The sequence below is a fragment of the Chelonia mydas genome, chromosome 7 (assembly GCF_015237465.2).
Source record: "Chelonia mydas isolate rCheMyd1 chromosome 7, rCheMyd1.pri.v2, whole genome shotgun sequence".
Lineage (NCBI taxonomy): Eukaryota > Metazoa > Chordata > Testudines > Cheloniidae > Chelonia > Chelonia mydas.
In genome coordinates this window covers 45,834,844-45,859,869 of record NC_057853.1, presented here as the reverse complement: position 1 = coordinate 45,859,869, position 25,026 = coordinate 45,834,844, and the positions used below count along the sequence as shown (strand labels likewise).

The 25,026-nt window shown below is 52.1% G+C and overlaps 2 protein-coding genes across 5 annotated transcripts in view; one reads left to right on the top strand and one right to left on the bottom strand.

The window, feature by feature from the left end:
• Positions 1-1,785, top strand: part of DNAH1 (dynein axonemal heavy chain 1) — a 125,261-nt gene extending 123,476 nt beyond the window's left edge. Inside the window, exons 78-79 of the mRNA XM_037904042.2 lie at positions 409-643; positions 1,491-1,785. Of these exons, the coding sequence (XP_037759970.2) occupies positions 409-643; positions 1,491-1,612 (357 nt within the window). The 3' untranslated portion in view covers positions 1,613-1,785. The remainder of the gene's footprint in view (positions 1-408; positions 644-1,490) is intronic.
• A 299-nt stretch (positions 1,786-2,084) lies between these two features.
• BAP1 (BRCA1 associated protein 1) lies at positions 2,085-22,242 on the bottom strand. 4 transcript variants are annotated; one of them, XM_043550693.1, is made up of 17 exons: positions 22,026-22,242; positions 18,531-18,560; positions 18,372-18,426; positions 16,975-17,107; positions 15,834-15,953; positions 15,228-15,289; positions 14,998-15,140; positions 13,137-13,215; positions 11,199-11,322; positions 10,519-10,666; positions 9,884-10,068; positions 9,007-9,140; positions 6,779-7,251; positions 6,358-6,518; positions 5,234-5,326; positions 4,512-4,584; positions 2,085-3,973 (listed from the first exon to the last, which is right to left on the bottom strand). In XM_043550693.1, the coding sequence occupies exons 4-17, from the start codon at positions 16,990-16,992 to the stop codon at positions 3,840-3,842; spliced, it is 1,947 nt and encodes a 648-aa protein (XP_043406628.1). In that variant the 5' UTR covers positions 16,993-17,107; positions 18,372-18,426; positions 18,531-18,560; positions 22,026-22,242; the 3' UTR covers positions 2,085-3,839. The 4 variants fall into 4 exon arrangements, 3 of the variants coding, with proteins under 3 accessions (XP_043406628.1, XP_007061899.2, XP_037759969.1); XM_007061837.4 differs by lacking the exon at positions 22,026-22,242 and adding an exon at positions 21,424-21,573; XM_037904041.2 differs by lacking the exon at positions 22,026-22,242 and adding an exon at positions 20,977-21,288.
• Positions 22,243-25,026: the final 2,784 nt, after the last annotated feature.

Genomic DNA, 25,026 nt, shown 5'->3' with positions numbered 1-25,026 from the left:
AGAGCAAGGAGTGCCCCCACGTGGCAGTTATATGTATGTGCACCCACATGGTCACACCCCTCCACCGCAGGGCCTGGTTTCAGAGCTACCGACTACTCACAGCTTCCATTGACTGCAGTGAGAGTTGTGCACGCTCCGTATGCCTGAAAATCTCAAGCAGGGGAGTCCCCTTGGGGCTGTTTCTGGCCACCATTTTCAGAGCCTTTTATGAATGGGACTGACTGGCTGGAACACAGCCCCTCCTGGGAAGCAGCACAGCTGTTAGAAGCAGGAGGTTTACACTAGTTCCTGGTGCTAGCTGGCAGCAGGGCAGGGTGGAGGGGAGGTGTGCTCAGTTAGGAATTGATCGCTGTCCTGATGTTTAGTGGTGAGCTTCTTGTGACATTCTGCTCTTCCTCGGGCCGTTAGGTGATGAGAGAGTCAGTGAGCGAGCTGACCCAGCGTCCCGCCGAGGGCTGTTATATTCAAGGCCTGTTTCTGGAAGGTGCTCGCTGGGATCCCCTCTCCTTTCAGGTAGCAGAGTCACGCCCCAAGGAGCTTTACACAGAGATGGCAGTGATCTGGCTCGTCCCTGTTCCCAACCGCAAACCTCCAACCACAGGCTTCTACCTGTGCCCGATCTACAAGACGCTCACTCGAGCAGGTAAGGAAACCAGGGAGGGCTCCCAAAGCATAAGCTGTGAGGGAACAGCACTAGTACCTAGGGAGATAAAGCAGCAGCTGGGCTCTTTCTCCTTCACTGCAGGGCTAGTGCTCATGCTCAAAGACCCTGGCAAGATGACACTACATTACAACTCTCATGTGAACAATAGACCTGGTTCCTACTGGCCCCATTGACATGAATGGCAGGATGACAGAGCGACCAGGTTTCTTAGCTGTGTAATAACAGCCCTGCTTGGGTGGCTTTATTATCCATGTTCAAGACTATGCAGGCAGAACCTATTAGCGTGATGCTAACAGAACAAGCAGGAGTATTTTCGTATCAAGCAGAGCCTTATCCATTAACTTCCCCAGTAATCATGGACCATCCCAGCCCTCAAGATGCATTTCTTTGCCCGTGTCTTCTCTAATAAATACACCTGGTGCTCTGTGGTTTATATTTAATACATTTTAAAAAGCCTTCCAAGGCAAGACACGCCACTGCCCACACTTCTCCCGCTCAGCCCTCAGGACAGGATAAGAGAACCAGTATATGCTAGATGCACTCTTAGAGGATGCTTAACTAACACCGTGACGAGTGCTGTATAAAAACTGATACAGGACAGCACGGTCCCATCTCAGCTGCAGAAATGTTACTAAATGACTGGCTCGAGACACACTGTAGGCAGAGTAGTACAAGGACAGGATGCTTCTGCAGTAACTTTGATGTTAGAGCAGCTACCACTTGTCCATGAGTCACAGCAGGGGGTGCTGTGAGAGGGATGAGATTTTTTTTTCCATGTATAGAAACGTACCAGTCCTGGGTTCAGCTTTACCTGTTTCCATTACAGGGACATTGTCAACAACAGGTCATTCTACCAATTATGTGATTGCAGTGGAGATCCCCAGCAGTAAGTCCCAGAGGCACTGGATCAAACGGGGCGTAGCCCTGATCTGTGCGCTAGACTTCTAGGAAGCCACAGCAGCAAGGGGTCTGCGCATGAAGGTACAGTTGTATTGTGTATTTGTATGCGCTGCTGCAATCAACTAGGGCTAGAACAAGCTTGTAATTAAACCCTGCTCTGGCTGCCCCTGCCTCTCTGAGCTCTTGTTTAGTCATCCTAAATAAACAGCAGTTCTGTTTTACCAATAGTGTGCTTATTTCTTCTAATCAGGTGCCCCCTTCTCCTCCCACTAGTGTTTAAACTAGGCAGCAGCTCAAGTCAAGGGGCCAGGAAATGCAGAGACCAGCATGGTTCCCACAGCAGGGGCTGGTAACTGACTAGAGCAGATTAGGCCGGATGCAATTGTTGTGGCTGCTGATATTCTACCTGCTGCACTGACTGCTTTTATATTTCTGTCCAAACACTCCCCTTCACAGTGTTCTATGTACCCAGCCTGCACCCCACAGCCTCTGTTAACCATCCCTTCCCAAAACAGCCATGTGCTATGGGACAGCTTTATTCTTTCCAACAGGGCTGCTATTTACAGCATATGATATTAGACACAGCCAGAGACCGAGGGATCTTACCCTCAACAAGGACCAGCAATGGTTTCATTCGACAGTCAAGCTCTGTACAAACCGGGATACTTAGTCAATCCAGTTCTTCCCTGAGGGAGGTCTGCTTTCACCTGCATCACCCCCCTCCTCTGCCCTTCCCTTGCAGGAGGCAGTGGCTAGCTGCCAGGCCAGCCATTCAAGGGGAGGTACTCAAGCCCCTATGTTCCCTTCAAGAGACAAGCCTGAACGCTGCTGCTGGGGCTGGAGGGAGAAACCCTCTTTCAGCAGTGCTCACAGGGTCACTGGGGGGATAGGCGTGCCTGCCTATCAGTCTGTGACAGTATAAAAAGGTAACCTAGCCCCTGTGTGGGAAAACTCTCACTCAGTCAGGCATGAGCCAGAGTCCAGCCTTGGGCAGAGGGGAGAGCAGCTGTGGGCACTAGCTCCTTCTAGTTGCAGCACCCTGGCTTCTGTTTCAATAGGCATAGCAGCAATTCTTCATGCCGGTGACTGGGGCAGAGCTAGCTCTCCACCTCAGCCCTCTTTTTAAAACTGTTTCCAGGGATAAGCCCTTCAAAGGCCAGACATCCCTGCCTGAGAAGAAACGCTGTGGAAGGGTTTGGTGTGTTTCACTAAGGGTTCCTGCCCAGCTGCTTCATGGTTTGTTTTGAGTTAGGCACTGAAGTTAGTGGAAGGCCATTAAACAAAAGCTGCCCCTGCAGCCCTTCCCCCTGGGACTGAAGCATGGTGCAGTGAGGGCCTAATCTCAGCATGGAATGACACCAGCTCAGGAACTAGAGCTTCCTCCAGCGGCTGCCTTGCCGTGAAGTCACTTAGGCTGAGTGCTGCACTGACTGCCTAGCACCAGCAGCACAAGCATGCGACTGCAGTGATCTCCATCACAGCTGGAACCCATGACCAAAGGAGTGTGGCTGGGCCAAGCTAACCCAGCAAGAGCAGGGACAGTGGGTAAGCATGGGACAGCTTCAGGGGAAATCCTACCACACCCAGCAGGTGATGGGCTACAGACAGAGAGACACACAGCGCTAACCCCCAGAAGGCACGCTCAGAGGTGAGCAGCCCAGCATGACTAACACAAGGACAGCAGCAGCTCAGGCATGTCACTACAGACCAGAGATAGCCCAGAACAGGCCATCAGGGAGCCAGCTTTACTCAGGGAGGATGCTGGCAACGTTGGTCAGAACCACAAAATAAACATTTGTGAAATAGAAAATTGATATCAATGTCCCAGAGCAGTGTAGTGCTGAAGGCCTGGATGCTGGATGATGCGAGGTGGCCAGCACAGACACCCATCAGTATCCTCATACCAGCTGCAGCTGCCTTTCCATCAGTCCTGGGCTAGAATGCCATGGAATATGCAGAGCAGCCTGGAACACTTGCCTAGTAGATCCAAGTGCCTCTGTAGCACTGACCCTAGAACCTGCCCTTCACTGCTGCACGGAGTGCCCATTCCCAGGGTGCCCAGGCTGGGGCTGATAAAATCCAAATTCTGTTTGAAACCTCCACCTCTATTCCCAACACCACTGAGGACATGAGCAGAAAGGACCCAGTCCCAGGGTTCTTGTTGGGTCCATCTCCCCTGGGCACAGGGCGACTGGTCCAGCCGAGTGCTTGTAGATGCTAGCACGAGCCATGTGGGCGCAGAGTTCCGCTCCCCCTCTTGACCACAAGGATGTAACTACTGGCGCTTGGCTTTATACGGACGGGAGCGTTTCCGGCGATCCGGCTTCCTCTGCTTGTGGAGACGCCCAATGCTGACTCCTTGGCGTCTGCGGACAGAGATGTTCTGCTCCACGAGGCTGGCCAGCATTCCTGCAAGGGAGAGCAGACACACCGGAGAACTGGCTCAGAAGTCTCTCAGGGTGGAACATAGACACCTGACACCACATTGTCCCTAGTGAGTTCATCTAACCCCCTACGTAACAGCCCCAGCCCAGTTTTAGGATTCCTATACCAGCAACTTAATCTTGACCCTTTCTAAGCTGGAGACCCTGGACACTGGCTTCCCAGTTCATTCTAGGACAAAGTCCTCAGGTACCAGAGCAAAAGGCCCATGCTTTCCAGGGAGGTGTAGGAATGTCAGCCCCCACGCTTGCTCCCTTGCTCAGGGCCTTTCTCCCGCCAAGAGACCATGAGTTAGTCTCGAGTGGACCTTTCAATGTGGCAGCAGTGTGATAGGATCCCCAGCAGAAGCAGCTGATGTGCTCCAGTGAAGTGCGACAACAGGGCAACCCCTCAGCAACTCCACATCTTCAGACAGGCAAGTGGGCATGCCGCTTCCAAGGGGTTATGAAACCAAGCAGCTCCAAGCCTCCCCACACCCACATTGCAAGGAAGCAGCCAGCCTCACCTTCCTGAGCCAGCATGGAGATAAAGGTGCAGATGAACTCATCATAGTTGTGGGTTCTTCTCTGGTCATCTATCTGCAAAGAGGTGAAGGAAGAGAAAACTCAAGGTGAACAGCTACTTTCCCGGAGCAGTCAGCCAACAGAGCCCAGAACCTGAACCCATCCCTAGAGACAGGAGCCTGGGTTGGTTTGGGTTCTAAGCTAACACCCCAAACCTAGCTCGTGACTCCTGCCTGTATTGATGGGCTCAGACAGGAGGGATCAGGGAAAAACACGGTCAAGGTGGCGGTATCCAAGGAGTATCTAAAGGGGATTGTCAGGCAAGGAGAGATTTGCTCCAGTTCTATTTTGCAGACCTACACGGTAAGCCATGTGCCCTCAGGGAAGTGCAGTAGAGATCAAAAGTAACTGAGCAGGGAGGGTGGAGGAATTCTGCTACGCAGCCAGGCAGGTTTCAGCCTCAGTTCAGTTGCGCTGCTCACTCAGCATCCCCAAAGTTTTTAATGCCGCTCAGGCAGTTTGTTTGTCCTGACCAGACTTTGTCATCTCGGTCAGGAAGCCTTCCTAGCTGGAAGGAGAGGGGTGGCAGAGACCATTCCTTCCTCTCCCCAGGCCTTATCTAAAGAAGTCCTCTCTCTATATGCCAGTGCAAAGAGCATTTCACCTGGGGCTGTAGCTTGGTTTAGCCTCCTAAGGGACCCAAATAAGCAATCAGCCAGCGCACCTTGAATTTTTTCCTCTTCTCCACCTCCTCCTTCAGGCAGGCCTCATAGTTCACAATCTCGGCTTCCACGCACTTCAGCAGTGCCAGCAGCTCCTGGCAGAGCCAAGCAGAGAGAACATGACCCACCCTGTCCCTGCTGCGGCTCAGTGCCAGGGAGAATGTGCAGGGAAGACCTCCCGTAACGCCTGCTGCCACCACAGCCAAGCAGCCTCCCTAGATCAGTACAACCGGTGAACCAGCCACGCAGCTCCAAGCCACGTTGTCCCAAGCAGGGGAAAGTGCAGGCTTGGGAGCTGTTGACACAGCAAGGCGTGCCAATACCAAGCCCTGTCTTCCAACTAACAGACGGAAAGGGCTCCTCTCACAAGCCACAGGGCTTTGCTGGACAGCAGCCTTAGAAGCAGTCCTAAGGGATCGATGCAGTTCCATTTAACTGCAATAGAGTTTGGGACTGCCAAGAGCCCAGGCAGTCAGCGTGGCGGATCTCGCATGGGAAGTCCCAGCACGTCAGGGTCTGAGGAGCAAGAGCACAGCACAGCACAGGTGCCAGGATGGCGCAAGGCACTGGCACCAGCACACACAGCTCTTCACCTCTAGGAGGGGCAGTAAGCAGCCAACAGACATTTGGGCACTGTATGAAATCAGCTGGTGGACTTGGCCCAGTTCCTAGCGGACACGTGTCCCTGTGATGAAGCGAGTGGCAAAGCCTGGCCTGCCCTCCCATTCCCAGAGACGGACAGCGACACCTCAGGAGGTCAGGGTACGGTAGCTGCACCGGTGCTGCTAGCTTGGGAGATAAACAGGCTCAGTGTCCACAGCTCGCAGGCCAGCACCTTTCACCAGTACCAATTTAAGGGAATAAAGGTGGCAAGGCTGGTGGACTGAAAGATTGGGGTTAAAGCACAGGCAGGAGCTTCCACAGAGACCAAACTGCAAGGAGCAGGCTGCAAAGAAACCGGACTCCTGGCACACAATGGTTACTCCAATGACTGCACTTGCTACCTGCCCACAGCAACCAGCTCCTGAGGCCTCTGGCAGAGAGGCTGTGCCCCCAGCCGCGAAAGCAGGACCCTGGCTCCGTGGATCTGCTGCCTCACTCAGAGCAGAACTGGCAGGACACTCACTTTGGGAGAATACTTCTCCCCGCAAGGGTGATCGCTGGGCCTGCAGAGAGCAATCTTCTCTTTGCTGTCAGTTGACTCGCTTGCCTCCTTCTCGTCCACTCTGACAGCAGATTGGGTCTCTTCTCTTTGCTTGCTGGAGAGAGGGGAGCTTTTCCCATCGTCTGGGCACACCAGGAAAGAAAGAGTTAGGTACCATGGCCATGTGCTAACACCTGCTCCCTGCGCCAAGGGACATGCTGCCCCCCACCTCGGCATCCAGATAGAAGCAACATTCCATCCCTTCCTGGTCATCTGAGGGCCCAGCATCCTGCCCTCTCACCCATGGCAGAACCGAGGTCTTTCACTTCAGCCTACAGCCATGGGAGAGCCCTGGGTCCCTCATCTCCCACTCAGAAAGACTGTGGTCCTCCCCACCACCTACCTGTGATGGCAAGAGGGCAAAACACCCCTTCCTCGGTGAGGCACAGCAGGCCGGTGCTGATGATGGGCCCCAGGTCCCTCACAGCCCGGTTGTACCGCATGCAGTCCACGCGCAGCAGGCTGTCCTCCTCCCCAAAGAGCACCTTGGAGATGTGGGAGGTGACGGGGCTGGAGGGCCGGGTAGGGTTAGCCGAACGGATGGGGGAGCGCAGCGGGGAGTTGAAGGCGCTGCCGATCTCCGAGGCAGTGTCCGTGCTCTCGTTGCTGGGTGTGGGGGAGGGCTGTGAATGGGCAACCACGGCTACGGTGGCGCCCCCACTCCCGGTCTTGATGGAGAGGGGGATGGAAAGGTCCTTCTGGGACTCCTTGAGTTTCTCCGCCAGAACGTTGATGGTGTTAGGCTGGAGGACTGAGAGCTGGCTGTCTGCTGCCCCGGCCACAAGCTCCTGCTTCCCCTGCCCCTTCCTCTTATACCTGCCCAAGGACACAGAATAGGAGATCAGGCACACATAGCAAGGAGGAGCGACAAGCGGCACCAGGTCCGGCATCCCAACAGCTGGGAACAGCCGACATGTTACAGCCCCCAGCACTCACAGGCAATTAGCTAGGACACAGAATACAGAAGCAATGCTTGAAGCACCTCCAGGAGTTCAGATCACTCCGAGCCTGGTCCAGTGGAACATGGCAAGCTGGGGAAATGGAGGAAACATCACCGCTCACATGACTGGAAAGGTTATTAAGTGCTTTGCCCCGCACAGCTGAGGGCTTCCTAAAGACACACACTGATCAGCTCAGCCTTCAGGCTCTAAAGCGTCCGACATGGGAACAGGAGTGTTAGCAGCTCAGGGTAGGGACCTACTCAGCACCCAGCGCTCTACAAACAACGACAGCGGCAGTGTGGACTCACACACAGAAGGCCTGGTCTACACTAGGAAAGTAGGTTGGTCTAACTATGTGAAAATCCACACCCCAGGCGACGCAGTTAAACCAACTAACCCCCAGCGTAGCCAGAGTTAGGTTGACGGGAGAACCCCTCCCATCAATGTAGGTACTGTCTACAATGAAGCTCTATTTTAAGCGTAGACAAGGCCAGAATCTGTTTTTTCACTTTCCCGCTCCAGGGAGGCATCACTGATTCGCAATGCAATGGGCCGGTCACAATGTCATTCCGTCTCATTTACGGGCGTCACCGGTTTGGAACTCACCATAAGCCATTTCCACCATGCAAATAACACTTCGCACTTCTCTGCTCCCTTCCCTCTGAGGATCTCAAATGCCTCCACAAATCATGGATTTAGCCTCCCAACACCTTTCTAAGCCATCATCCGGATTTCATGGACGGGGCCCAACGCAAAGCTTTCAAAGCCATCGACGAATTCCGAGTGCTCACCTTGTCAGCCCAAAGGGCCCAATTCTCAGAGTGGCTGGACACCTGCACTTGTCGCTGACATCAGTGGGAGCTCTGGGGGCTCCCAGCCCTGACAGACAGGCTCCGGGATCCTGATTCAGAATGGGAGCGTTTCATACCCACTGGGCATTGGGGTAAGCGACTGTACAAGATGAAGGGCAACGGGGAGCCAGGGCTCAGGTGCCTCCAGTTGTGCACCCAAAATTAGTTGAGCCTTGAAAATTTGTATGTAAGCCATTTGCCCCAGGCAAGGTCATCCTTCCCCTATACATTCCTGAAACTGATCATCGTTCAAGCACAGCACTGGCCTCCTTTACAGCCAACAAGATCCAAGTAAGAGCGCTAGTCCCCACCCTGCCACACTCCCCCGCCACAGTGCCCCAGGAGCGCAGCACGCTGCAGGAGGCTGGTATGAGCTGACTCAGTGAGGCACGCTTGGAGATAACCCCCAGCAAGGTGTGGTTTAAGCACAGACTAGATGAAGAGATCAACTGACCGGGGCTGGATGAATATCCCGCAGAGCCTCTTTCGCAAGCCAGTCTGTGCTCAGGACACCCCCGCTGCAAGCACTCCATCTGCTAGGTCTGCCTTCGCACCCAGCCAACACAGGAGATCTTGGTTGGCTGGAGCGACTGGTCATCTACCTGGTGAAACACTTCCCTAGGGCATCCTCCGCCTCACCTGTCTGCACTAGGGAACTCGGGGGGGGGGGGGGGGGGGGGGGGGGAGGGGGGGTTCGCCCCCTGATGGTGGCACGCTCTGCTTAAGCAAAAGAAGGTCTTACGCTCCCAGCAGCCTGAGATCTCAGCTCCATCCATTACCTGATGGCAGGCGCAGTGTTACAAACTTCCTCCTCCTCCTCCTCATCATAGTCATCCTCATCATCGGAGTAGTGCTGGTGCTGACGGACCGGAACCCGGCTACGGCCCACTCCCGCTGCAAGGTCCTCCTCTTCCTGCAAAACACACCCATTCGCTGCCTGAAGGGCCCATCCTGGGCAGGGGATCACATACAGTCAGCCCTCCTTGGAAACGGGGCAAAGACATTTCAACGCAGGCCTGAGGCTGGCTGCGTCATATCCCTACCCGCAGCCCAGGGGTGGCCCCTTTCTAGGGGAAGGAATTCAGAGATTCGCTCCTGGGCTCTCACCCCCTCCCCCTATGCTGACCAGAATCGCCCTGGGGCTCTTCAAGGTCCAGCCGAACATGATCTCAACATAGAACTGAACCCATCAAAGCTCAGGACCAAAGATCCCAGGGCTCAGTGCTTTGGCCTCCATTTCCCCACAGAAACAAGGTGAAACAAACGTGCCTAGAGCATAGTTTATCTGGTCATGTAAATCCAGAACAGGCTAAAAACCCAGAAATGCATCCCCAGAGGGGACAGCGTAAGAGATACCTTTTAACAGATCAGTGGAAACAGAGCGCCCAACTCCATTTGTGTCTTGTTCTCTCTGGTGTATACAACCTGCTTTGCCTGTATTCATTCGTAAGGAACTGTGGAAGTGCTACAGACCTCCAGACAGACCTGGGGCTCTGTGGAACCTCACCCTGGACTCTGGTGGAGTCAGTTGCTGGATCCAGAAGGATAGAAAGTTTCCCCAAGACTTCATTCATGAAGCTTAAGAGGCACAGCCTAGAAAACTGGCTCTCTCTGGCCTGCAGCCCCCAACTGGAAGAAAGGCCAGGCCTCACGTACCTGCATGGGCGACTTGGCATAGTTGTGGTTATCCAAGAAGGCTGGGAGTCTCTGCACAATGGGATTGGGGTTTGCGGGAGCCCCGTTGATGCAGCTCCCAGATGGCTTTGCTACCAGTTTGGATTTGTTGGGCAGGCTCTGTGCGGAGGCAGGGTGGCCCTGGCTGGTAGAGTCCTCAGTGCTCTCTGTAACACATACACCCTACATCAAAGAAAAGCTTTTCCCGATGGACTTGAGCTCCTTTGATTCTAGATGCTCTACTTAACCTCTTTCCCGCCCCACAACAACAGTTGAACTTTCATGCCCCTCTCCAGCCCAATATTCTGCCAAAAGCAATAATAAGCATGGCGTAAGTTCTGCCTTTCTCAAATTCTGTAGCTACATCCCTACCAGCAGCAGGGCACCGGCCAGCAAATGCTGAATCCAGGCATGGGGGGTATAGACCAGAGTAAATCCATGCCCCGGGGCCCTGGGACAGCATGCACAGCTGTATTTAGGAGCAGAACAATCAAGGCCAAGCCAGCACTGCTCCACCCTATTCCACGGAGGGACCCAGTACTCCAGAGTCAAGTTATCTAGCCACAGCTGGGTGCCTTTGTGCCAGGACTATCATCCCGGCAGAGCGAGTCCCATACCTGGGTGCGAGCTCTCCGGGGCCAGCTGCGCTCTGCTCGTCTCCAGTGCCAGACAGGCCTTGCTGCTGGCTGGCTTGGACTCCTCAGCCGGCTGAGACTCCTGGGACTTTTGGGTCTGAATCAGCTCCGGCTGAGTTACCCGGATAAGCTTGAAAGCAAAAGACAATCTGCACCTGACTGTTGAACCAGATGCTTCTCAGGACCAGTCACGCAAGTCACAGGGCTAAGGGAGGGAAGCAGATGAACCCGCACTGCTGAGCCAAATTCCCAGCACCCATGTGCAGCCAGGAAAGGAAGTAGAATCAGCTGGCCGCTTGCCCTGCTGGAACACCACCAGGTTAGAAGTGATGACCATGGGGCTAAATGGTCAATAGAGCAAACCCTGGGAAATGCAGGGCAAGGCACTGAAAGCCTATGCAGGGCAAGGCACTGAAAGCCTATGCAGGGCAAGCAGCCACATGGGACTACACTGAGCTCAGCTACAGGATGGAGGCATAGAGCATGGTACCTACCACGAGCAAAGGGCGACTGAAGGTGCTCCTGCCACATGTCCTAGGAGCCAAGCTGCCCACAGGCTGGAGTGAAAGAGAAAGCAGGGCCGGGCAGTGCCTCAAGAAGCCAGAAATTACAGGCTGATGGCAAATCCAGCTCATTTGTTCAGCTGGCTCACCCATTCCTACCTGCTGCAGGGCCTCCAGTACAGTCTGCCTGTTCATCTTCAGGATGTGCAGCTTAGATTCGTATTTCATCCTCCGGTCGGGCACCACCGCCATCAGGTTGAAACGGATGTCATGGTACGGCTCCCTGAGGCAAACCACATCCAGCACGTTAGCCTTGGCTGAGCCAGAGGAAGGAGCTGCCCCAACAAACCGCTGATGGGCATTTGGATGCCACCAGCACGCAACAGCAGGTCCCAGGCAGCAAGGCAGGTTAAACCAATATACTCATAGTCCACACAGCATTCCATGAGGCAACTAGAACTGCTTCACAGCACCCAGAAAAACAGCGGGCGGTTAACTTTATCACAGTGTGAGAAGAGACACAGTCGTGCACATTACGTGACTTTTATGCCACATGCCTCAGATCTTCCTCCATTTGTGCTCCCCTATAAATGAGGCACAAGGAACCCAACTGGCCGAGCAGGGCTCCAACTGTGTTGCTAGCTGGGTAGGAGATTCCTTAACATACAGCCCTGCCAATTGGCTGTCAGTGAGTATTTGGGAACAAATTGATGATTTCAAGTCAGATAAGTCACAGGTTACCTCATCTGTGCTTCACAACATGGCCCCTGCTATCCTGCCCCAGCAGGTACATCCTCACTGCACTGCAGGGGTGGGAGCCTGGGGCTGTTACTTTCAGAGGGCCAGCTGCGGGGCAATCAAAACTCAGCTTGTACGGAGGACAAAACCCTACCAAATTTTGAACACCACAGTTTGGGTCACAGAAGTTGTAACTAGGAGGAAGGGACATTCTTACACTTGGGAGTAAGGTTCATTGCCTGCCTCTGCTATTGATTTCTAGTATGACTTTTAGCCAAGTCACTTCACCTCTCTGCACTACTGCGGTTCCCCTCCTGAAAGCGGAGACCCCCTTCCCTCCACCCTGAGGTGCTGGGGAGCGTCAGACACTACCCTGAGCGGAATCATGTAAGGCCCAAGGTAGGTAGTTACAAAGCCATAACAATTCATCCAAGCAGCAGCACATTGGGAAGAGTGTAAAGCACTCATGCTGCATGGTGGCACAGCGCACGCACGGGCTACTGCAGAATCCGTGAGGTTTGGGTTACTTGGTCCCACCTCCTGAGCCACACAGCAGCCAGGGCACTCCTTCGTTAGCCCAGAGGTCTCTCCTAAGGCAGATGGCAATGGAGGGAAGGCCAGCCTCCATTCATTCTTGCCACAGACACTTCTGGGAGAAGAGTGGTTTCTTGTTCCCAGGATGGGCATCAGAACATTCACTTCAGGGGTCCCTCATTCACAAGGATGCGCTCTGACATCACATCACAGACAATCATTGTCTGTCCTACAGCAGTCAGGGACGATGAGCCCGCCAGGACATTCCCACACGTGGAAACCCAGTGGCTGCTAAACAACGTTCTGAGTAATCGAGAGCATAAGTTACACAGACCCTCGTGCTGGGCCCTCACGCTGCAGCATTTGTGGGTGCTCTGAGATCACAGCTGGGCCCCTCTGCAAGCTTCCTAAAAGGCCCAATTCAATAACAACAGGGTCAAGCAAAAGGCACCTAACTGGTCTCCATTTTTGCTATGACTAGGGATCTGTGCAAGTGAAGATCCACTGTTACCATCCCTTCTCCTGCATTCTGATTGGCTGCAGCACTATTCGGAGAAATGTGATGTTGCAATAAGAGAACAGTTTCCCTGCCTCTTCGGACAACTAGTCAGATTGCAGAAGAGACAAAACGGGTTACACATGAAAAGCATCTCATGCTTCTACGGCGCTATCTGAGTAACCCTCTCTCCTCTACGTGGGGCCCAGTAATCCAGGTCTGAAAAGTTTGCTGTTTGCTAAAATGCACCCCTGAGCTGTCACACTGTAAAACAAACACCAAGGTGTGTCGAGGGAAAGGCCACCCCCCGAGCTCATCTGGGCATTTACCCTGCTGTGGCCAGGCCAATTCGCTCCATGATCACTCTCCTGGCTTTGTCTGTCCACTCTTCATCCTCAGCCCAAGGTCCTGGGAAAACAAGAGAAAGCACGTCAGTAAAGCAGGCCAAGATCCCCAACTCAGACTGGGCCGGCACAGCAACTACGCTGCCTGGGTCCAGCAATCCACATAGATGAGTAGCATCTTCTGAATAGTCCGTTCCATCAGCAAATCATGCCAGGAATAGGGACCCACTCCCGTCTCTAAGACAATATCAATCCTGTCTTGGGCTCACTTTACCCAGTCTATGCAACAGGGCTCGATTCTGCTGTGTACGGCTATATACAACGCATCATCTCCTGCTCTGCCCTCCCACAACAGTTGGGTCTGGGATTTGTATGGGTGAACCAGATACACAAACAAGACACACACAGAATATGCTTGCCATTCACAGGATAGATTGCACACCGGTCCTTCTGCCAGGAGATTCCCTCCCTTGAAACCTTGGTCTAGCTGAAGAGTGCAGAGGTAGTTATGATTTCCTGAATGGGAACAAGTCTGGAGTCAAAAAGCCCAAAGCTTGACCCATCGACAGGAAACAGATTTAGATCCTCACAACATAAGAACAGACATACTGAGTCAGACCAAAGGTCCATCTAGCCCAGTATCCTGTCTTCCGACAGTGGCCAGGTTCCCCAGAGGGAATGAACAGAACAGGTAATCATCAAGTGATCCATCCCCTGTTGCCCATTCCCAGCTTCTGGCAAACAGAGGCTAGGGACACCATCCTTGCCCGTCCTGGCTAATAGCCTTTGATGAACTTATCCTCCATGAACTTATCTAGTTCTATTTTGAACCCTGTTACAGTCTTGGCCTTCACAACATCATCTTCACAACTCTGTGTTGTTTGAAGAAATACCTTCCTTTTGTTTGTTTTAAACCTGCTGCCTATTAATTTCATTTGGTAACCCCTAGTTCTTGTGTTACGAGAAGGAGTAATAACACTTCCTTATTTACTTTCTCCACACCAGTCATGATTTTATAGACCTCTATTGTATTCCCCCCCCCCGCCCCCCCAGTCGTCTCTTTTTCAAGCTGAAAAGTCTCTGTCTTATTAATCCTCACATGGAAGCTGTTCCATACCCCTAATCATTTTTGTTGCCCTTTTCTGAACTTTTTTCCAATTGCAATATCATCTCTTTTTTGAGATGGGGCAACCATATCTGCAAGCAGTATTCAAGATGGGGGCATACCAGGGATTGATATGGAGGCAATATGATATTTTCTGTCTTCTTATCTAACACTTTCTTAATGATTCCCAACATTCTGTTAGCTTTTTTGACTGCTGGGGCACATTGAGTGGATGTTTTCCAAGAACTATCCACAATGACTCCAAGATCTCTCTCTTGAGTGGTAACAGCTAATTTAGAGCCCATCATTTTATATGTATAGTTGTCAGTTGTTTTTCAATGTGCATTACTTTGCATTTATCAACACTGAATTTCATCTGCCATTTTGTTGCCCAGTCACCCAGTTTTGTGGGATCCCTTCGTAACTTTTCACAGTCTGCTTTGGACTTAATTATCTTGAGTAGTTTTGTATCATCTGCAAATTTTGCTATTTCACTGATTACCCTTTTCCAGATCATTGAGGAATACGTTGAATAGGACTGGTCCCGGGGCCAGACAGAGATGCCCATCAGGAAGGTCAATTCAATGAGCCTAACGAGATGTCAGGTGTGATGCAAGTGGTCACTGCATGTGCTCCAGCAACACCAAAGAAACATACACAGCAAGTGTCATGTCCTGAGGTCACACACAGGCAAGGTCTTTTCTAGACATCCCTGTGGCTGTGGGTGCTGGGGCTTCTTACCATGGTCGATGGGATAGACCTTCAGCCCGTCCAGCTCAAAGAGCCGCCCCTTGATGGGAACGTAACTGACGAAGTGAAAAGCCTCCATGGTCCGCACAGCGCTGATTCCATTCTGCTTTTCCGGCAGGTGCCGGGGCTCTGGCCTGCAAAGGCAACACATCCGAGAGGTCAGTGCAGCAGCAACCACCCTTCCCCCAGGGAGCAGAGCTGCTGGGGACATCCACACTCACCTGGCATGGCTGTTATGGGCCTTGGCCAGCTCCGGAGCATTCCCAATGGCATAGCCTTTACTCTGCCAAAAGCAAAGGGAGACTATAAAAATCCCCGAGGTGGAGGGACGCGATAGCTGGAATCCCTCAACTCAGCACCTCTAATCCATGTCTCTGGAAACGCCTCCCTCATCTATGGGCATCTCATTAACAGATTTACACAGGGCTTTACAAGAATGGATCATGCCCTGGAGAGACAAACCCAAGGTAAAGACACAGTACCAGTTCCAGAGTAGGCGGCCAAGGTCATTACTGTGGGGAAGGAAGGAGGAAGTATTTGAAGAGGTGGGTGCTTGGCTAAAGAGGGTATGGAGAATATTGCAGACCTAGGGGACAGCACAGAGCTAGGCAAGAGCAAAGGAGATAGACTAAGGGTGAAGTAAGGAGAAAGGATTAGGAAGAACGTAACAAGTGGGGAGGAATGAGACAAGAAGCTTGGGTGAGGGCATGACTATCTAAGGAGCCATCCCTTTACAAAAACCTCACAGGAAAGGAGCAGGATCCCCATAGCAAGGCGCAGCCCTCAGATGCTCCCCCAAAGCCCCACCGCCCCAGGCCACCCCATACCTCTGGGCTGAACCCCTTGGTGAAATCCTTCATGCGACTCAGCGTCAGCCCCAGGTCTACATTGCTGCAGTTCAGGAGGACACTCAACAGGGCATGGGTGGCACAGGAATTGGGAATCAGCTACAGGGCAAATAGACCAAGTTAAACAACAGAAACAGGATGATACTTCAGCATCACCACCTGGGAGTTACCCAGCACCCTGCAGTAGCTGGTGCCGAAAAATAGCACAACAGCTGCCTGGAGCACTAAACTGACCAACACAACCCCTGTCCCGGTCAGTGTCTCTGGGTCAGTCAGACCATACCCCTCTGAGCAGCTGTTCACAGCAAAGGCCAGACCTGGTGCAGATTGACTGGACCTCTGCTGTAACAGCTGACTTGGATTCCCTCAACCCCTCCAGCCTGCTGCAAGGTCCTGGAGCAGACAAGGGAAGAAGCTAGACATACAGCCATTTATTAAAGTCTACAGAAAACATGACACCATGGGAGAATGCAGTTCCAGAACATTTAGGGGCTGGAGTTGCACTTGTTCAAGCTTCTTTCTTCCAAAATGCTGTGACATCCCCCACCCCTCCCGATTCACCTCCAAACACATCAGTCAATGCTCTGCAAGACCACAGTGCTGGTTAAACTCCTGATCCCTTTCTCCAGGGCAGGCTGCATGCCTTGTGCACAGCATTCTGGGCTCCGAAGAGACGCCATAGCCCTTAGTAAGTCCTCCAGCCTTTCCTAACAGCCATGTGTTAAGGAGTGATCCAGGGAAAGTGTTAGTTTCACATATCCTCACTGTCCAGGACTCCCAAATCTCCCAATCTCTGTTGTTCGGTCCCCATTCCCAACTGCCCCTCAGATAGCTGATGCCTTCATTATGTCCCAAAATACACCTGGGTGACTAACATAAAAACCAAACACAAGTTGGGACAAGGACTAGTGATCAGCGAAAGGCTAAGTATACCGTCCCCACAGAACCATGCTTTCTACCAACCGGGGTAACTACTACATACCTATTGACCATTCCTTCCAAAGTCTTCCACATTTTGGGTAGCTACAGATTATACCACCTTATGAAAGCTTCCTCACTGCCCACTCACCCCCAGCGGCGTCCTGAGAGACACCTTGCCCTCCACTCCCAGCCAACCTACCTGATGAGCAAAGAACATATTATTGACAATGTCATCGTCAATCACCGATGTCTCATCCACCAGGGTGGAGACCTTCCGGCGGGACCGGCGCTCTTCGATCCATTTGAAGAGGAAGATGAACCCGTACACTGGGCTGGCAGGGAAAGAAATGCAATGGGGGTGGAGTTAGCAGCTGAGCCAGTTTAGAAGGGTTTCCATCAACATGAACTGTGCCACTCCAGTCAGTCAAGCACCAGAGGCGTTTTCAGGCTAAACCACAATTCGTGGGGGGAAAAAAGGAGAGGCATTAAAGCCAACCTCCATCCTACTGGGAAGTGCCACCACTGTCCTTGTTCCCCACACTCCAGCTGATTATCCTAGTCTGATACTCAAGCCAGGCATCTCAGAGAGCACCCAAGTCTGTAATCTTTGTGATTTAATGGAAACCCACAGTACAGTAATAAGGAGACCCTATGGAGTGGGGCAGTTACACACTCTCCGGGGAATCAGAGAATCATAGAATATCAGGCTTGGAAGAGACCTCAGGAGGTCATCTAGTCCAACCCCCTGCTCAGAGCAGGAGAGGGATGCCTCGCAGTGTCCCGCAGTGTAGTCGGGTTGTCATCAGATGACCCAGTATTTCATACTGTTCTACACTAGGTTTGCATTGTAATGTTTTTGTGCAGGGTGTGGCATTAGCTTTGTGGGAGCGCCCTGGTGGCTCACTCTTAGATGCTTTACTGACTTTAGGTGACTTTATTTCTAACCATCAAGCCACTGTTTGCAGATTTGAAATTGCCTCCGCCAGTAGAGAAGACAAAGAATACTACAGCCCTGAAATCCATCCCCTGTGACCCTGCAGGATCTTTGTCTACACATACTGTTATTCTGGTACCAGCCTGGAGTCCCCATCCCACAGCACTGCCATGGGTTAACTCACTCCTCCTCCTTCCACCTCCTCCTGACCAAGCAAGAAGACTGATCACACATCCTACCTCCCAAGTCTGACCAAATACTTTTCAGAACTTCCCTATTAAGTGTCTATGACATGAACCACTGTAGAAATCTGATAGTGACAAGCAGGCCCTTCAGAACTGCTCGAGGGGAGCTCCCAGACTCTCAGGGCATGTCTACAGGTGGACTATGGGGATGTGATTCCTAAAACACACTAACATCTGGTGCGAACTAAAAGCTCCCTAGTACGTGTTAACTTCATACTGAACAGCACTGCATTAATGTGAAACAGGGAACTTTTAGTGCGCAGTAGGGTCTACAAAACCAATTAATGCCGACATATTAGTGCCTTTAGAAATCACACCCCCATAGTCTGTGTTACTACTCTGTGTAGACGTGCCCTGAGAAGTTTTTGCTTGATTAAATCTACTTCAGCAAGTCGTGCTGCTGAGTCAGTAACTTACCCCTGGCATTTGCTTTGTAGATCATAGATTTCCTCAACCTGCACCCCTTTAACTCCTACAAAAAAAGAGAGCAGGAATCAGTGTGACGAGACCAGCAGAAGGGAGCCAGAGCCCATGTCAGAGATGAAACCAATCTTGCAGAAAAGCTCTTGTACTCACCAAAATCCTCTACTAACAGGGTGAAGAGACCTGAAGAGGAACAAAACAGAGAGATTACTTCTGGCTGAGAAGTTCATGCGGCTACATGGAAGGCAGACAGAAAATCTTCTGCCCCTTACCTCTGACTAGTGCTGTACGGCTCCCATGGCAAATTTTGAAGGAAACTATAAGTTTGGAACTGTGATAAAATGCACCATAACAAGCCTTAATTGTTTTCACTACAGCTTTCCTCCTGACCTAGACACTGCCCCTTAGTTCTTACCTGAGTGGCTTCCTGGCTCATGCTGCCTGAATAGAGATTTTTAAAATATTTGGGGTTTAGCATTTTTAGGAGACCTTCTTCCCCACCTGATCTTCCTGCTCAGCCCTGGTGGTGGAGAGGACACCTACACGTCAAGGTATTGACCCATTACTGCCACCAAACTATCTAGGAAGTAATATGATTCCATCATAGTAGGAGCCTCCCAACATTTAAAAAGAGAAATCATCTCTCTCTTTAGGAGGAGGAGTTTAATTCATTTATAGGACATTTTATTTATTTATATTTGTATGAAAATAGAAGAATAACTTATTACGGGAAAGCTAGGTCAAAGAAATGAGTTTGTCAGTTAAATCCGAGAGCTATGAGACGTGTCTTCATTCTTATCTCTCGTGGGAATGAGTACCATAGGCTAGGTCCAGCTGCTAGAAAACTTGTTTCCCACGTGTACAAGATGAGAGACTATATCCTGGAATGCCATGACACCAAGACTGTGGAGTATGGTAAACAGCCAATCAAACATGAGTTGCCAGTGTGATGCTGTAGCTAAGAAGGCTAACGTGAACCTCAGGTGTTTAAGCAGGGGGAATATGAAGTAGATGTAGGGAGGTGTTACTGCATCTCTATATGACATCAAAGAGACAATTCATGGACTACTGTGTTCTGTTCTGGTGTTCATACTTTAAAAGGATGTTGAAAAACTGGAAAGAGTTCAGAGAAGAACTAGAAGAATGATTCAAGGACCAAAAAGTAATAGAACTGTAGTACATACATTAATACGATGTCCTAGCCTAATAAAAAGATTCTCTCCTTGAAACCACAAGAGATAAAAGTTATGGCATATCAATTACAACAAAGCTCATCTGAGCATACAATATAAAAGATGCACTCCACACCACAGCCTCAGGTTTATTTGCAGGGCAATATTTGCATGTCTTTGTCCAACAACAGGACAGGACAGGAGCCAGGACTTAGGGGGTCTTTGGTCTATATATAAACAGCGCTCAGGGCTGCAGACAGAACTATAAGAACAAAACTGAGCTAAGAATTCCCCAGTTTCTGTAACTCAGCCCTGAGGAATACAAGCCCTGGAGCACACGGGGAGGCCTTTCTCCTCATAGACTCTAAGGGCTAGTCTACAGAGCTTTAATGTGTCTTTTGCAGTCGCAGCGCAGTGCTGAGAGAGAGCTCTCCCAGAGCTCTAAAAAAAACACCTCCACGAGGGGCGTAGCTCCCAGCGCTGGGGCACTGTTTACACTGGCACTTTACAGCGCTTCAATTTGCTGAGCTCAGGGGGGTGTTTTTTCACACCCCTGAGTGAGTAAGTTGCAGCGCTGGTAACTGCCAGTGTAGACAAGCCCTAAGTGTATGTCTACACTGCAGCTGGGCAGGGTAATTCCCAGCTCAGCTAGACATACCCACACAGGCTAGCCAGTCGAGTACGTACTTAAAACCTTGAAGGGATTGTATTTAGGCAGCTAGCCCAAGCTGCCACTGGTACTGTCGCAGTCACGCAGCAGTCCGAATTATACCTCCCAGCTGCAGTGTAGACATACGCATAGAATTTACAGCCATAGCAGACCACCAAATCAACTAGTCTGACCATCTTTTGTGCCACAACACTGGATACGTTACGTCTCCCAGGCTGTTCTTCAAGAACATGTAGTCCAATGCGAGGGCTCAATGTAGGCAGATGAGGCTAGTCTTGACTTCATACATTTTGCTTCTGATTTATCTGCAACCTCTAAAATTACTTTCATTTCACTTTATGCATTCAGCAGTTACTTCACCATCCAGGGGCAGGAGCTTTTTAGATTAGAAGTTCTGAAGGGGAAGCTACCAGTACAGGGCACATAACTCAAAGCAAATGGCCTGAAGACCCCAAGTTCCCTCTCCATCTTCCCAAGAATCCTCAGTGGGGAGAAAGAATAGTGTTGAGTCACAGCAAAGTAATCATGCAGCTGATGCAATACGTGATGATGATGAATTGAAAGGATACCATCCCTTAGACCATGTCTACATGGACAATTATGCTGGCATAACTTTTGTCGCTCGGGGGTGTGAATAAACCACCCCCTGAGTGACATAAATTACACTGACCTAAGCGCTGGTATAATTTTATCACAACACAGAACAGTGGGGAATGCCCTCAGTGTTCGCAGCCTGATGGCTCGCTCATCCACCTACCGTCCTGAGCCATCTAAAGGTGCCTGGATCAACTGCAAGTTAAAGTGACCGTTTCAGTACACTCCTGGGGTTTCGAAGCCTGGTCCCACGCCAACCCTCCATTCCTGGGAGCCCATCTCGCAGCCTTGGCTCGGAGCTATTTTCTGGACCCCCCAGAGAGCTGGTCCTACCAGCTGGAGAGAGCTGGAGTCTACCAGCGATGCCCAGGGAGTGCCCCAGCCTGCAACCTGCGGGTGGGAGGCCAGGACCTAGGGCTTAACCAGAGAGGGGCCCAGGCACTCGGGGGGCCTCAGCCCTTTTCTTTAACTGTCTGAAAGCTGCTCATCCCCCACCCCCTGCCCTTCGCCACCGGTCCTCCCCTTGGCGAGCCCCACAAGCCCCCGCCCCCATGGATCCCCACGACCCTGTGCTCCCCCCACAGCCCTGCCCGGCCCTCCCGCGCCTCACCGGGGTCGCTCTCCAGCTCCAGCCAGCCCTTATTCATCGTCCCCCGGGCCGGGCCTCAGCCAGCGCCATGTCCGGCCCCTCCCCCCTCCGCTGCCCGGACGTTCGGGCCCCACACGCCCATCCGCCTCCGGCCACGCCCCCCAGCGCCGTGCGTCATCGCGGCGCGACCCACGGCGCAGGCGTCCGGAGAGAGGAAGTGGCGGGAGATAAGTCCCGGCCGCGGCTGTCAAGCCGACGGCAGCGTGAGATAAGGCCTGGGGGTGCAGGGGCTTCGCCAGGCCCCCATCTCCAGGCGCATGGCGCTGGCGGCGGGTCCCCCACCGGGAGGCGCGGAGAAGGCGGGGGTCACCCCGCCAGCCTATGGTGTGGGTTCCCGAGCCCAGCCAGGGGCCAGCCTGCCCCGATCCTGCCCCCCAAGAGCCCGATGTCCCGCCGCGCAGCGCGCTCGCCCCTTGCCCTGCGCCCGCACCTAGCTTCTGAAAATCGGGCTCTGGGAACGCGCAGGCTTCGGAGCGCGGTGCCCAGCAGCTCCCGCCGCGGCGCTGACGGCCAGGGCTGGGCACGGCGCTTGCCAATTTGCCATCCCAACCCCCTCCGCGTACCTGAATGGGAGCCCGGCCCTTCTGAAAATCGGGCCCCGATCTCCGCCGGGCAGAGGGGGGCTGAGAGCTGGAACCTGGGCGCTGGCAGGCAGTTAAAGCCAGGGGACGCTCATCGCTGCCCAGGCCACCAGAGGAGCATCTGACCTCGGGAGTATTGGCGAGGGAGCCGAGGAAAGAATAGAGACGGAGGGTGTCCCAAGAAAGCACCCATCTTGCAAACGACCACACGATGGCACCATCACCACAGGGACAATTTAAAGGCTTGCTGTCAACCCTCTACAGCCCTGAGCACACCCGCCCTACGACACCAGCGGACCCTGAGCACACCCCTTGTACAACACTAGGGGACTCTGAACACACCCGTTGTACAACCAGGAAAAAGGTCAGGCCCACACGTTTATTGCACATCTTGGGGAAATGGCCTTTTCACTCTGTCGTTGCAGAAGTAGCCCATCACCAGCACAGACCTTGGAGCTAGCAGTTTAAAAGGATTTCTCTTTCAAAGTAAACTGGAAGAAGCCTGCTGTGAGAATAGCAGGTGCTGGGGGGACAGCAAGCCTTGCACTGGAGCAGTTGCTCCAGACAAACCCAGAGGAGACTCTGGAGAGACTAAAAAGCTAGCGGGAGCTTTACAAGAGTTGTGCTCAAAGGTGAGTGACAGCTCGGCCCAGGAGCCAATGCGGCAGGCAGGCAGTGCCTGGAGAGACCCATTCTGTGACCAGACTAGCTCTGAGAGCTCTGAGAGCTGCCTCCCTCTATGGCCAAAGTCTCTGGTTACAGGGCTAATGTTGCTGGCAAACCCTGTGGCTCCTGGTTTCTGGTGGTGGGAGTCTGCTATAGACCACCGGACCAGGGGGATGAGGTGGATGAGGCTTTCTTCCGGCAACTCACGGAAGCTACTAGATCGCATGCCCTGATTCTCATGGGTGACTTTAATTTTCCTGATATCTGCTGGGAGAGCAATACAGCGGTGCATAGACAATCCAGGAAGTTTTTGGAAAGCGTAGGGGACAATTTCCTGGTGCAAGTGCTAGGGGAGCCAACTAGGGGGGGCGCTTTTCTTGACCTGCTGCTCACAAACCGGGTAGAATTAGTGGGGGAAGCAAAAGTGGATGGGAATCTGGGAGGCAGTGACCATGAGTTGGTTGAGTTCAGGATCCTGACGCAGGGAAGAAAGGTAAGCAGCAGGATACGGACCCTGGACTTCAGGAAAGCAGACTTCGACTCCCTCAGGGAACAGATGGCCAGGATCCCCTGGGGGACTAACATGAAGGGGAAGGGAGTCCAGGAGAGCTGGCTGTATTTCAAGGAATCCCTGTTGAGGTTACAGGGACAAACCATCCCAATGAGTCGAAAGAATAGTAAATATGGCAGGCGACCAGCTTGGCTTAATGGTGAAATCCTAGCGGATCTTAAACATAAAAAAGAAGCTTACAAGAAGTGGAAGGTTGGACATATGACCAGGGAAGAGTATAAAAATATTGCTCGGGCATGTAGGAAAGATATCAGGAGGGCCAAATCGCACCTGGAGCTGCAGCTAGCAAGAGATGTCAAGAGTAACAAGAAGGGTTTCTTCAGGTATGTTGGCAACAAGAAGAAAGCCAAGGAAAGTGTGGGCCCCTTACTGAATGAGGGAGGCAACCTAGTGACAGAGGATGTGGAAAAAGCTAATGTACTCAATGCTTTTTTTGCCTCTGTTTTCACTAACAAGGTCAGTTCCCAGACTGCTGCGCTGGGCATCACAGAATGGGGAAGAGATGGCCAGCCCTCTGTGGAGATAGAGGTGGTTAGGGACTATTTAGAAAAGCTGGACGTGCACAAGTCCATGGGGCCGGACGAGTTGCATCCGAGAGTGCTGAAGGAGTTGGCGGCTGTGATTGCAGAGCTCTTGGCCATTATCTTTGAAAACTCGTGGCGAACGGGGGAAGTCCCGGATGACTGGAAAAAGGCTAATGTAGTGCCAATCTTTAAAAAAGGGAAGAAGGAGGATCCTGGGAACTACAGGCCAGTCAGCCTCACCTCAGTCCCTGGAAAAATCATGGAGCAGGTCCTCAAAGAATCAATCCTGAAGCACTTAGAGGAGAGGAAAGTGATCAGGAACAGTCAGCATGGATTCACCAAGGGAAGGTCATGCCTGACTAATCTAATCGCCTTATATGATGAGATTACTGGTTCTGTGGATGAAGGGAAAGCAGTGGATGTATTGTTTCTTGACTTTAGCAAAGCTTTTGACACGGTCTCCCACAGTATTCTTGTCAGCAAGTTAAGGAAGTATGGGCTGGATGAATGCACTATACGGTGGGTAGAAAGCTGGCTAGATTGTCGGGCTCAACGGGTAGTGATCAATGGCTCCATGTCTAGTTGGCAGCCGGTGTCAAGTGGAGTGCCCCAGGGGTCGGTCCTGGGGCCGGTTTTGTTCAATATCTTCATAAATGATCTGGAGGATGGTGTGGATTGCACCGTCAGCAAATTTGCAGATGATACTAAACTGGGAGGAGTGGTAGTTACGCTGGAGGGGAGGGATAGGATACAGAAGGACCTAGACAAATTGGAGGATTGGGCCAAAAGAAATCTGATGAGGTTTAATAAGGATAAGTGCAGGGTCCTGCACTTAGGATGGAAGAATCCAATGCACCGCTACAGACTAGGGACCGAATGGCTAGGCAGCAGTTCTGCGGAAAAGGACCTAGGGGTGACAGTGGACGAGAAGCTGGATATGAGTCAGCAGTGTGCCCTTGTTGCCAAGAAGGCCAATGGCATTTTGGGATGTATAAGTAGAGGCATTGCCAGCAGATCGAGGGACGTGATCGTTCCCCTCTATTCGACATTGGTGAGGCCTCATCTGGAGTACTGTGTCCAGTTTTGGGCCCCACACTACAAGAAGGATGTGGATAAATTGGAGAGAGTCCAGCGAAGGGCAACAAAAATGATTAGGGGTCTGGAACACATGACTTATGAGGAGAGGCTGAGGGAACTGGGATTGTTTAGTCTGCAGAAGAGA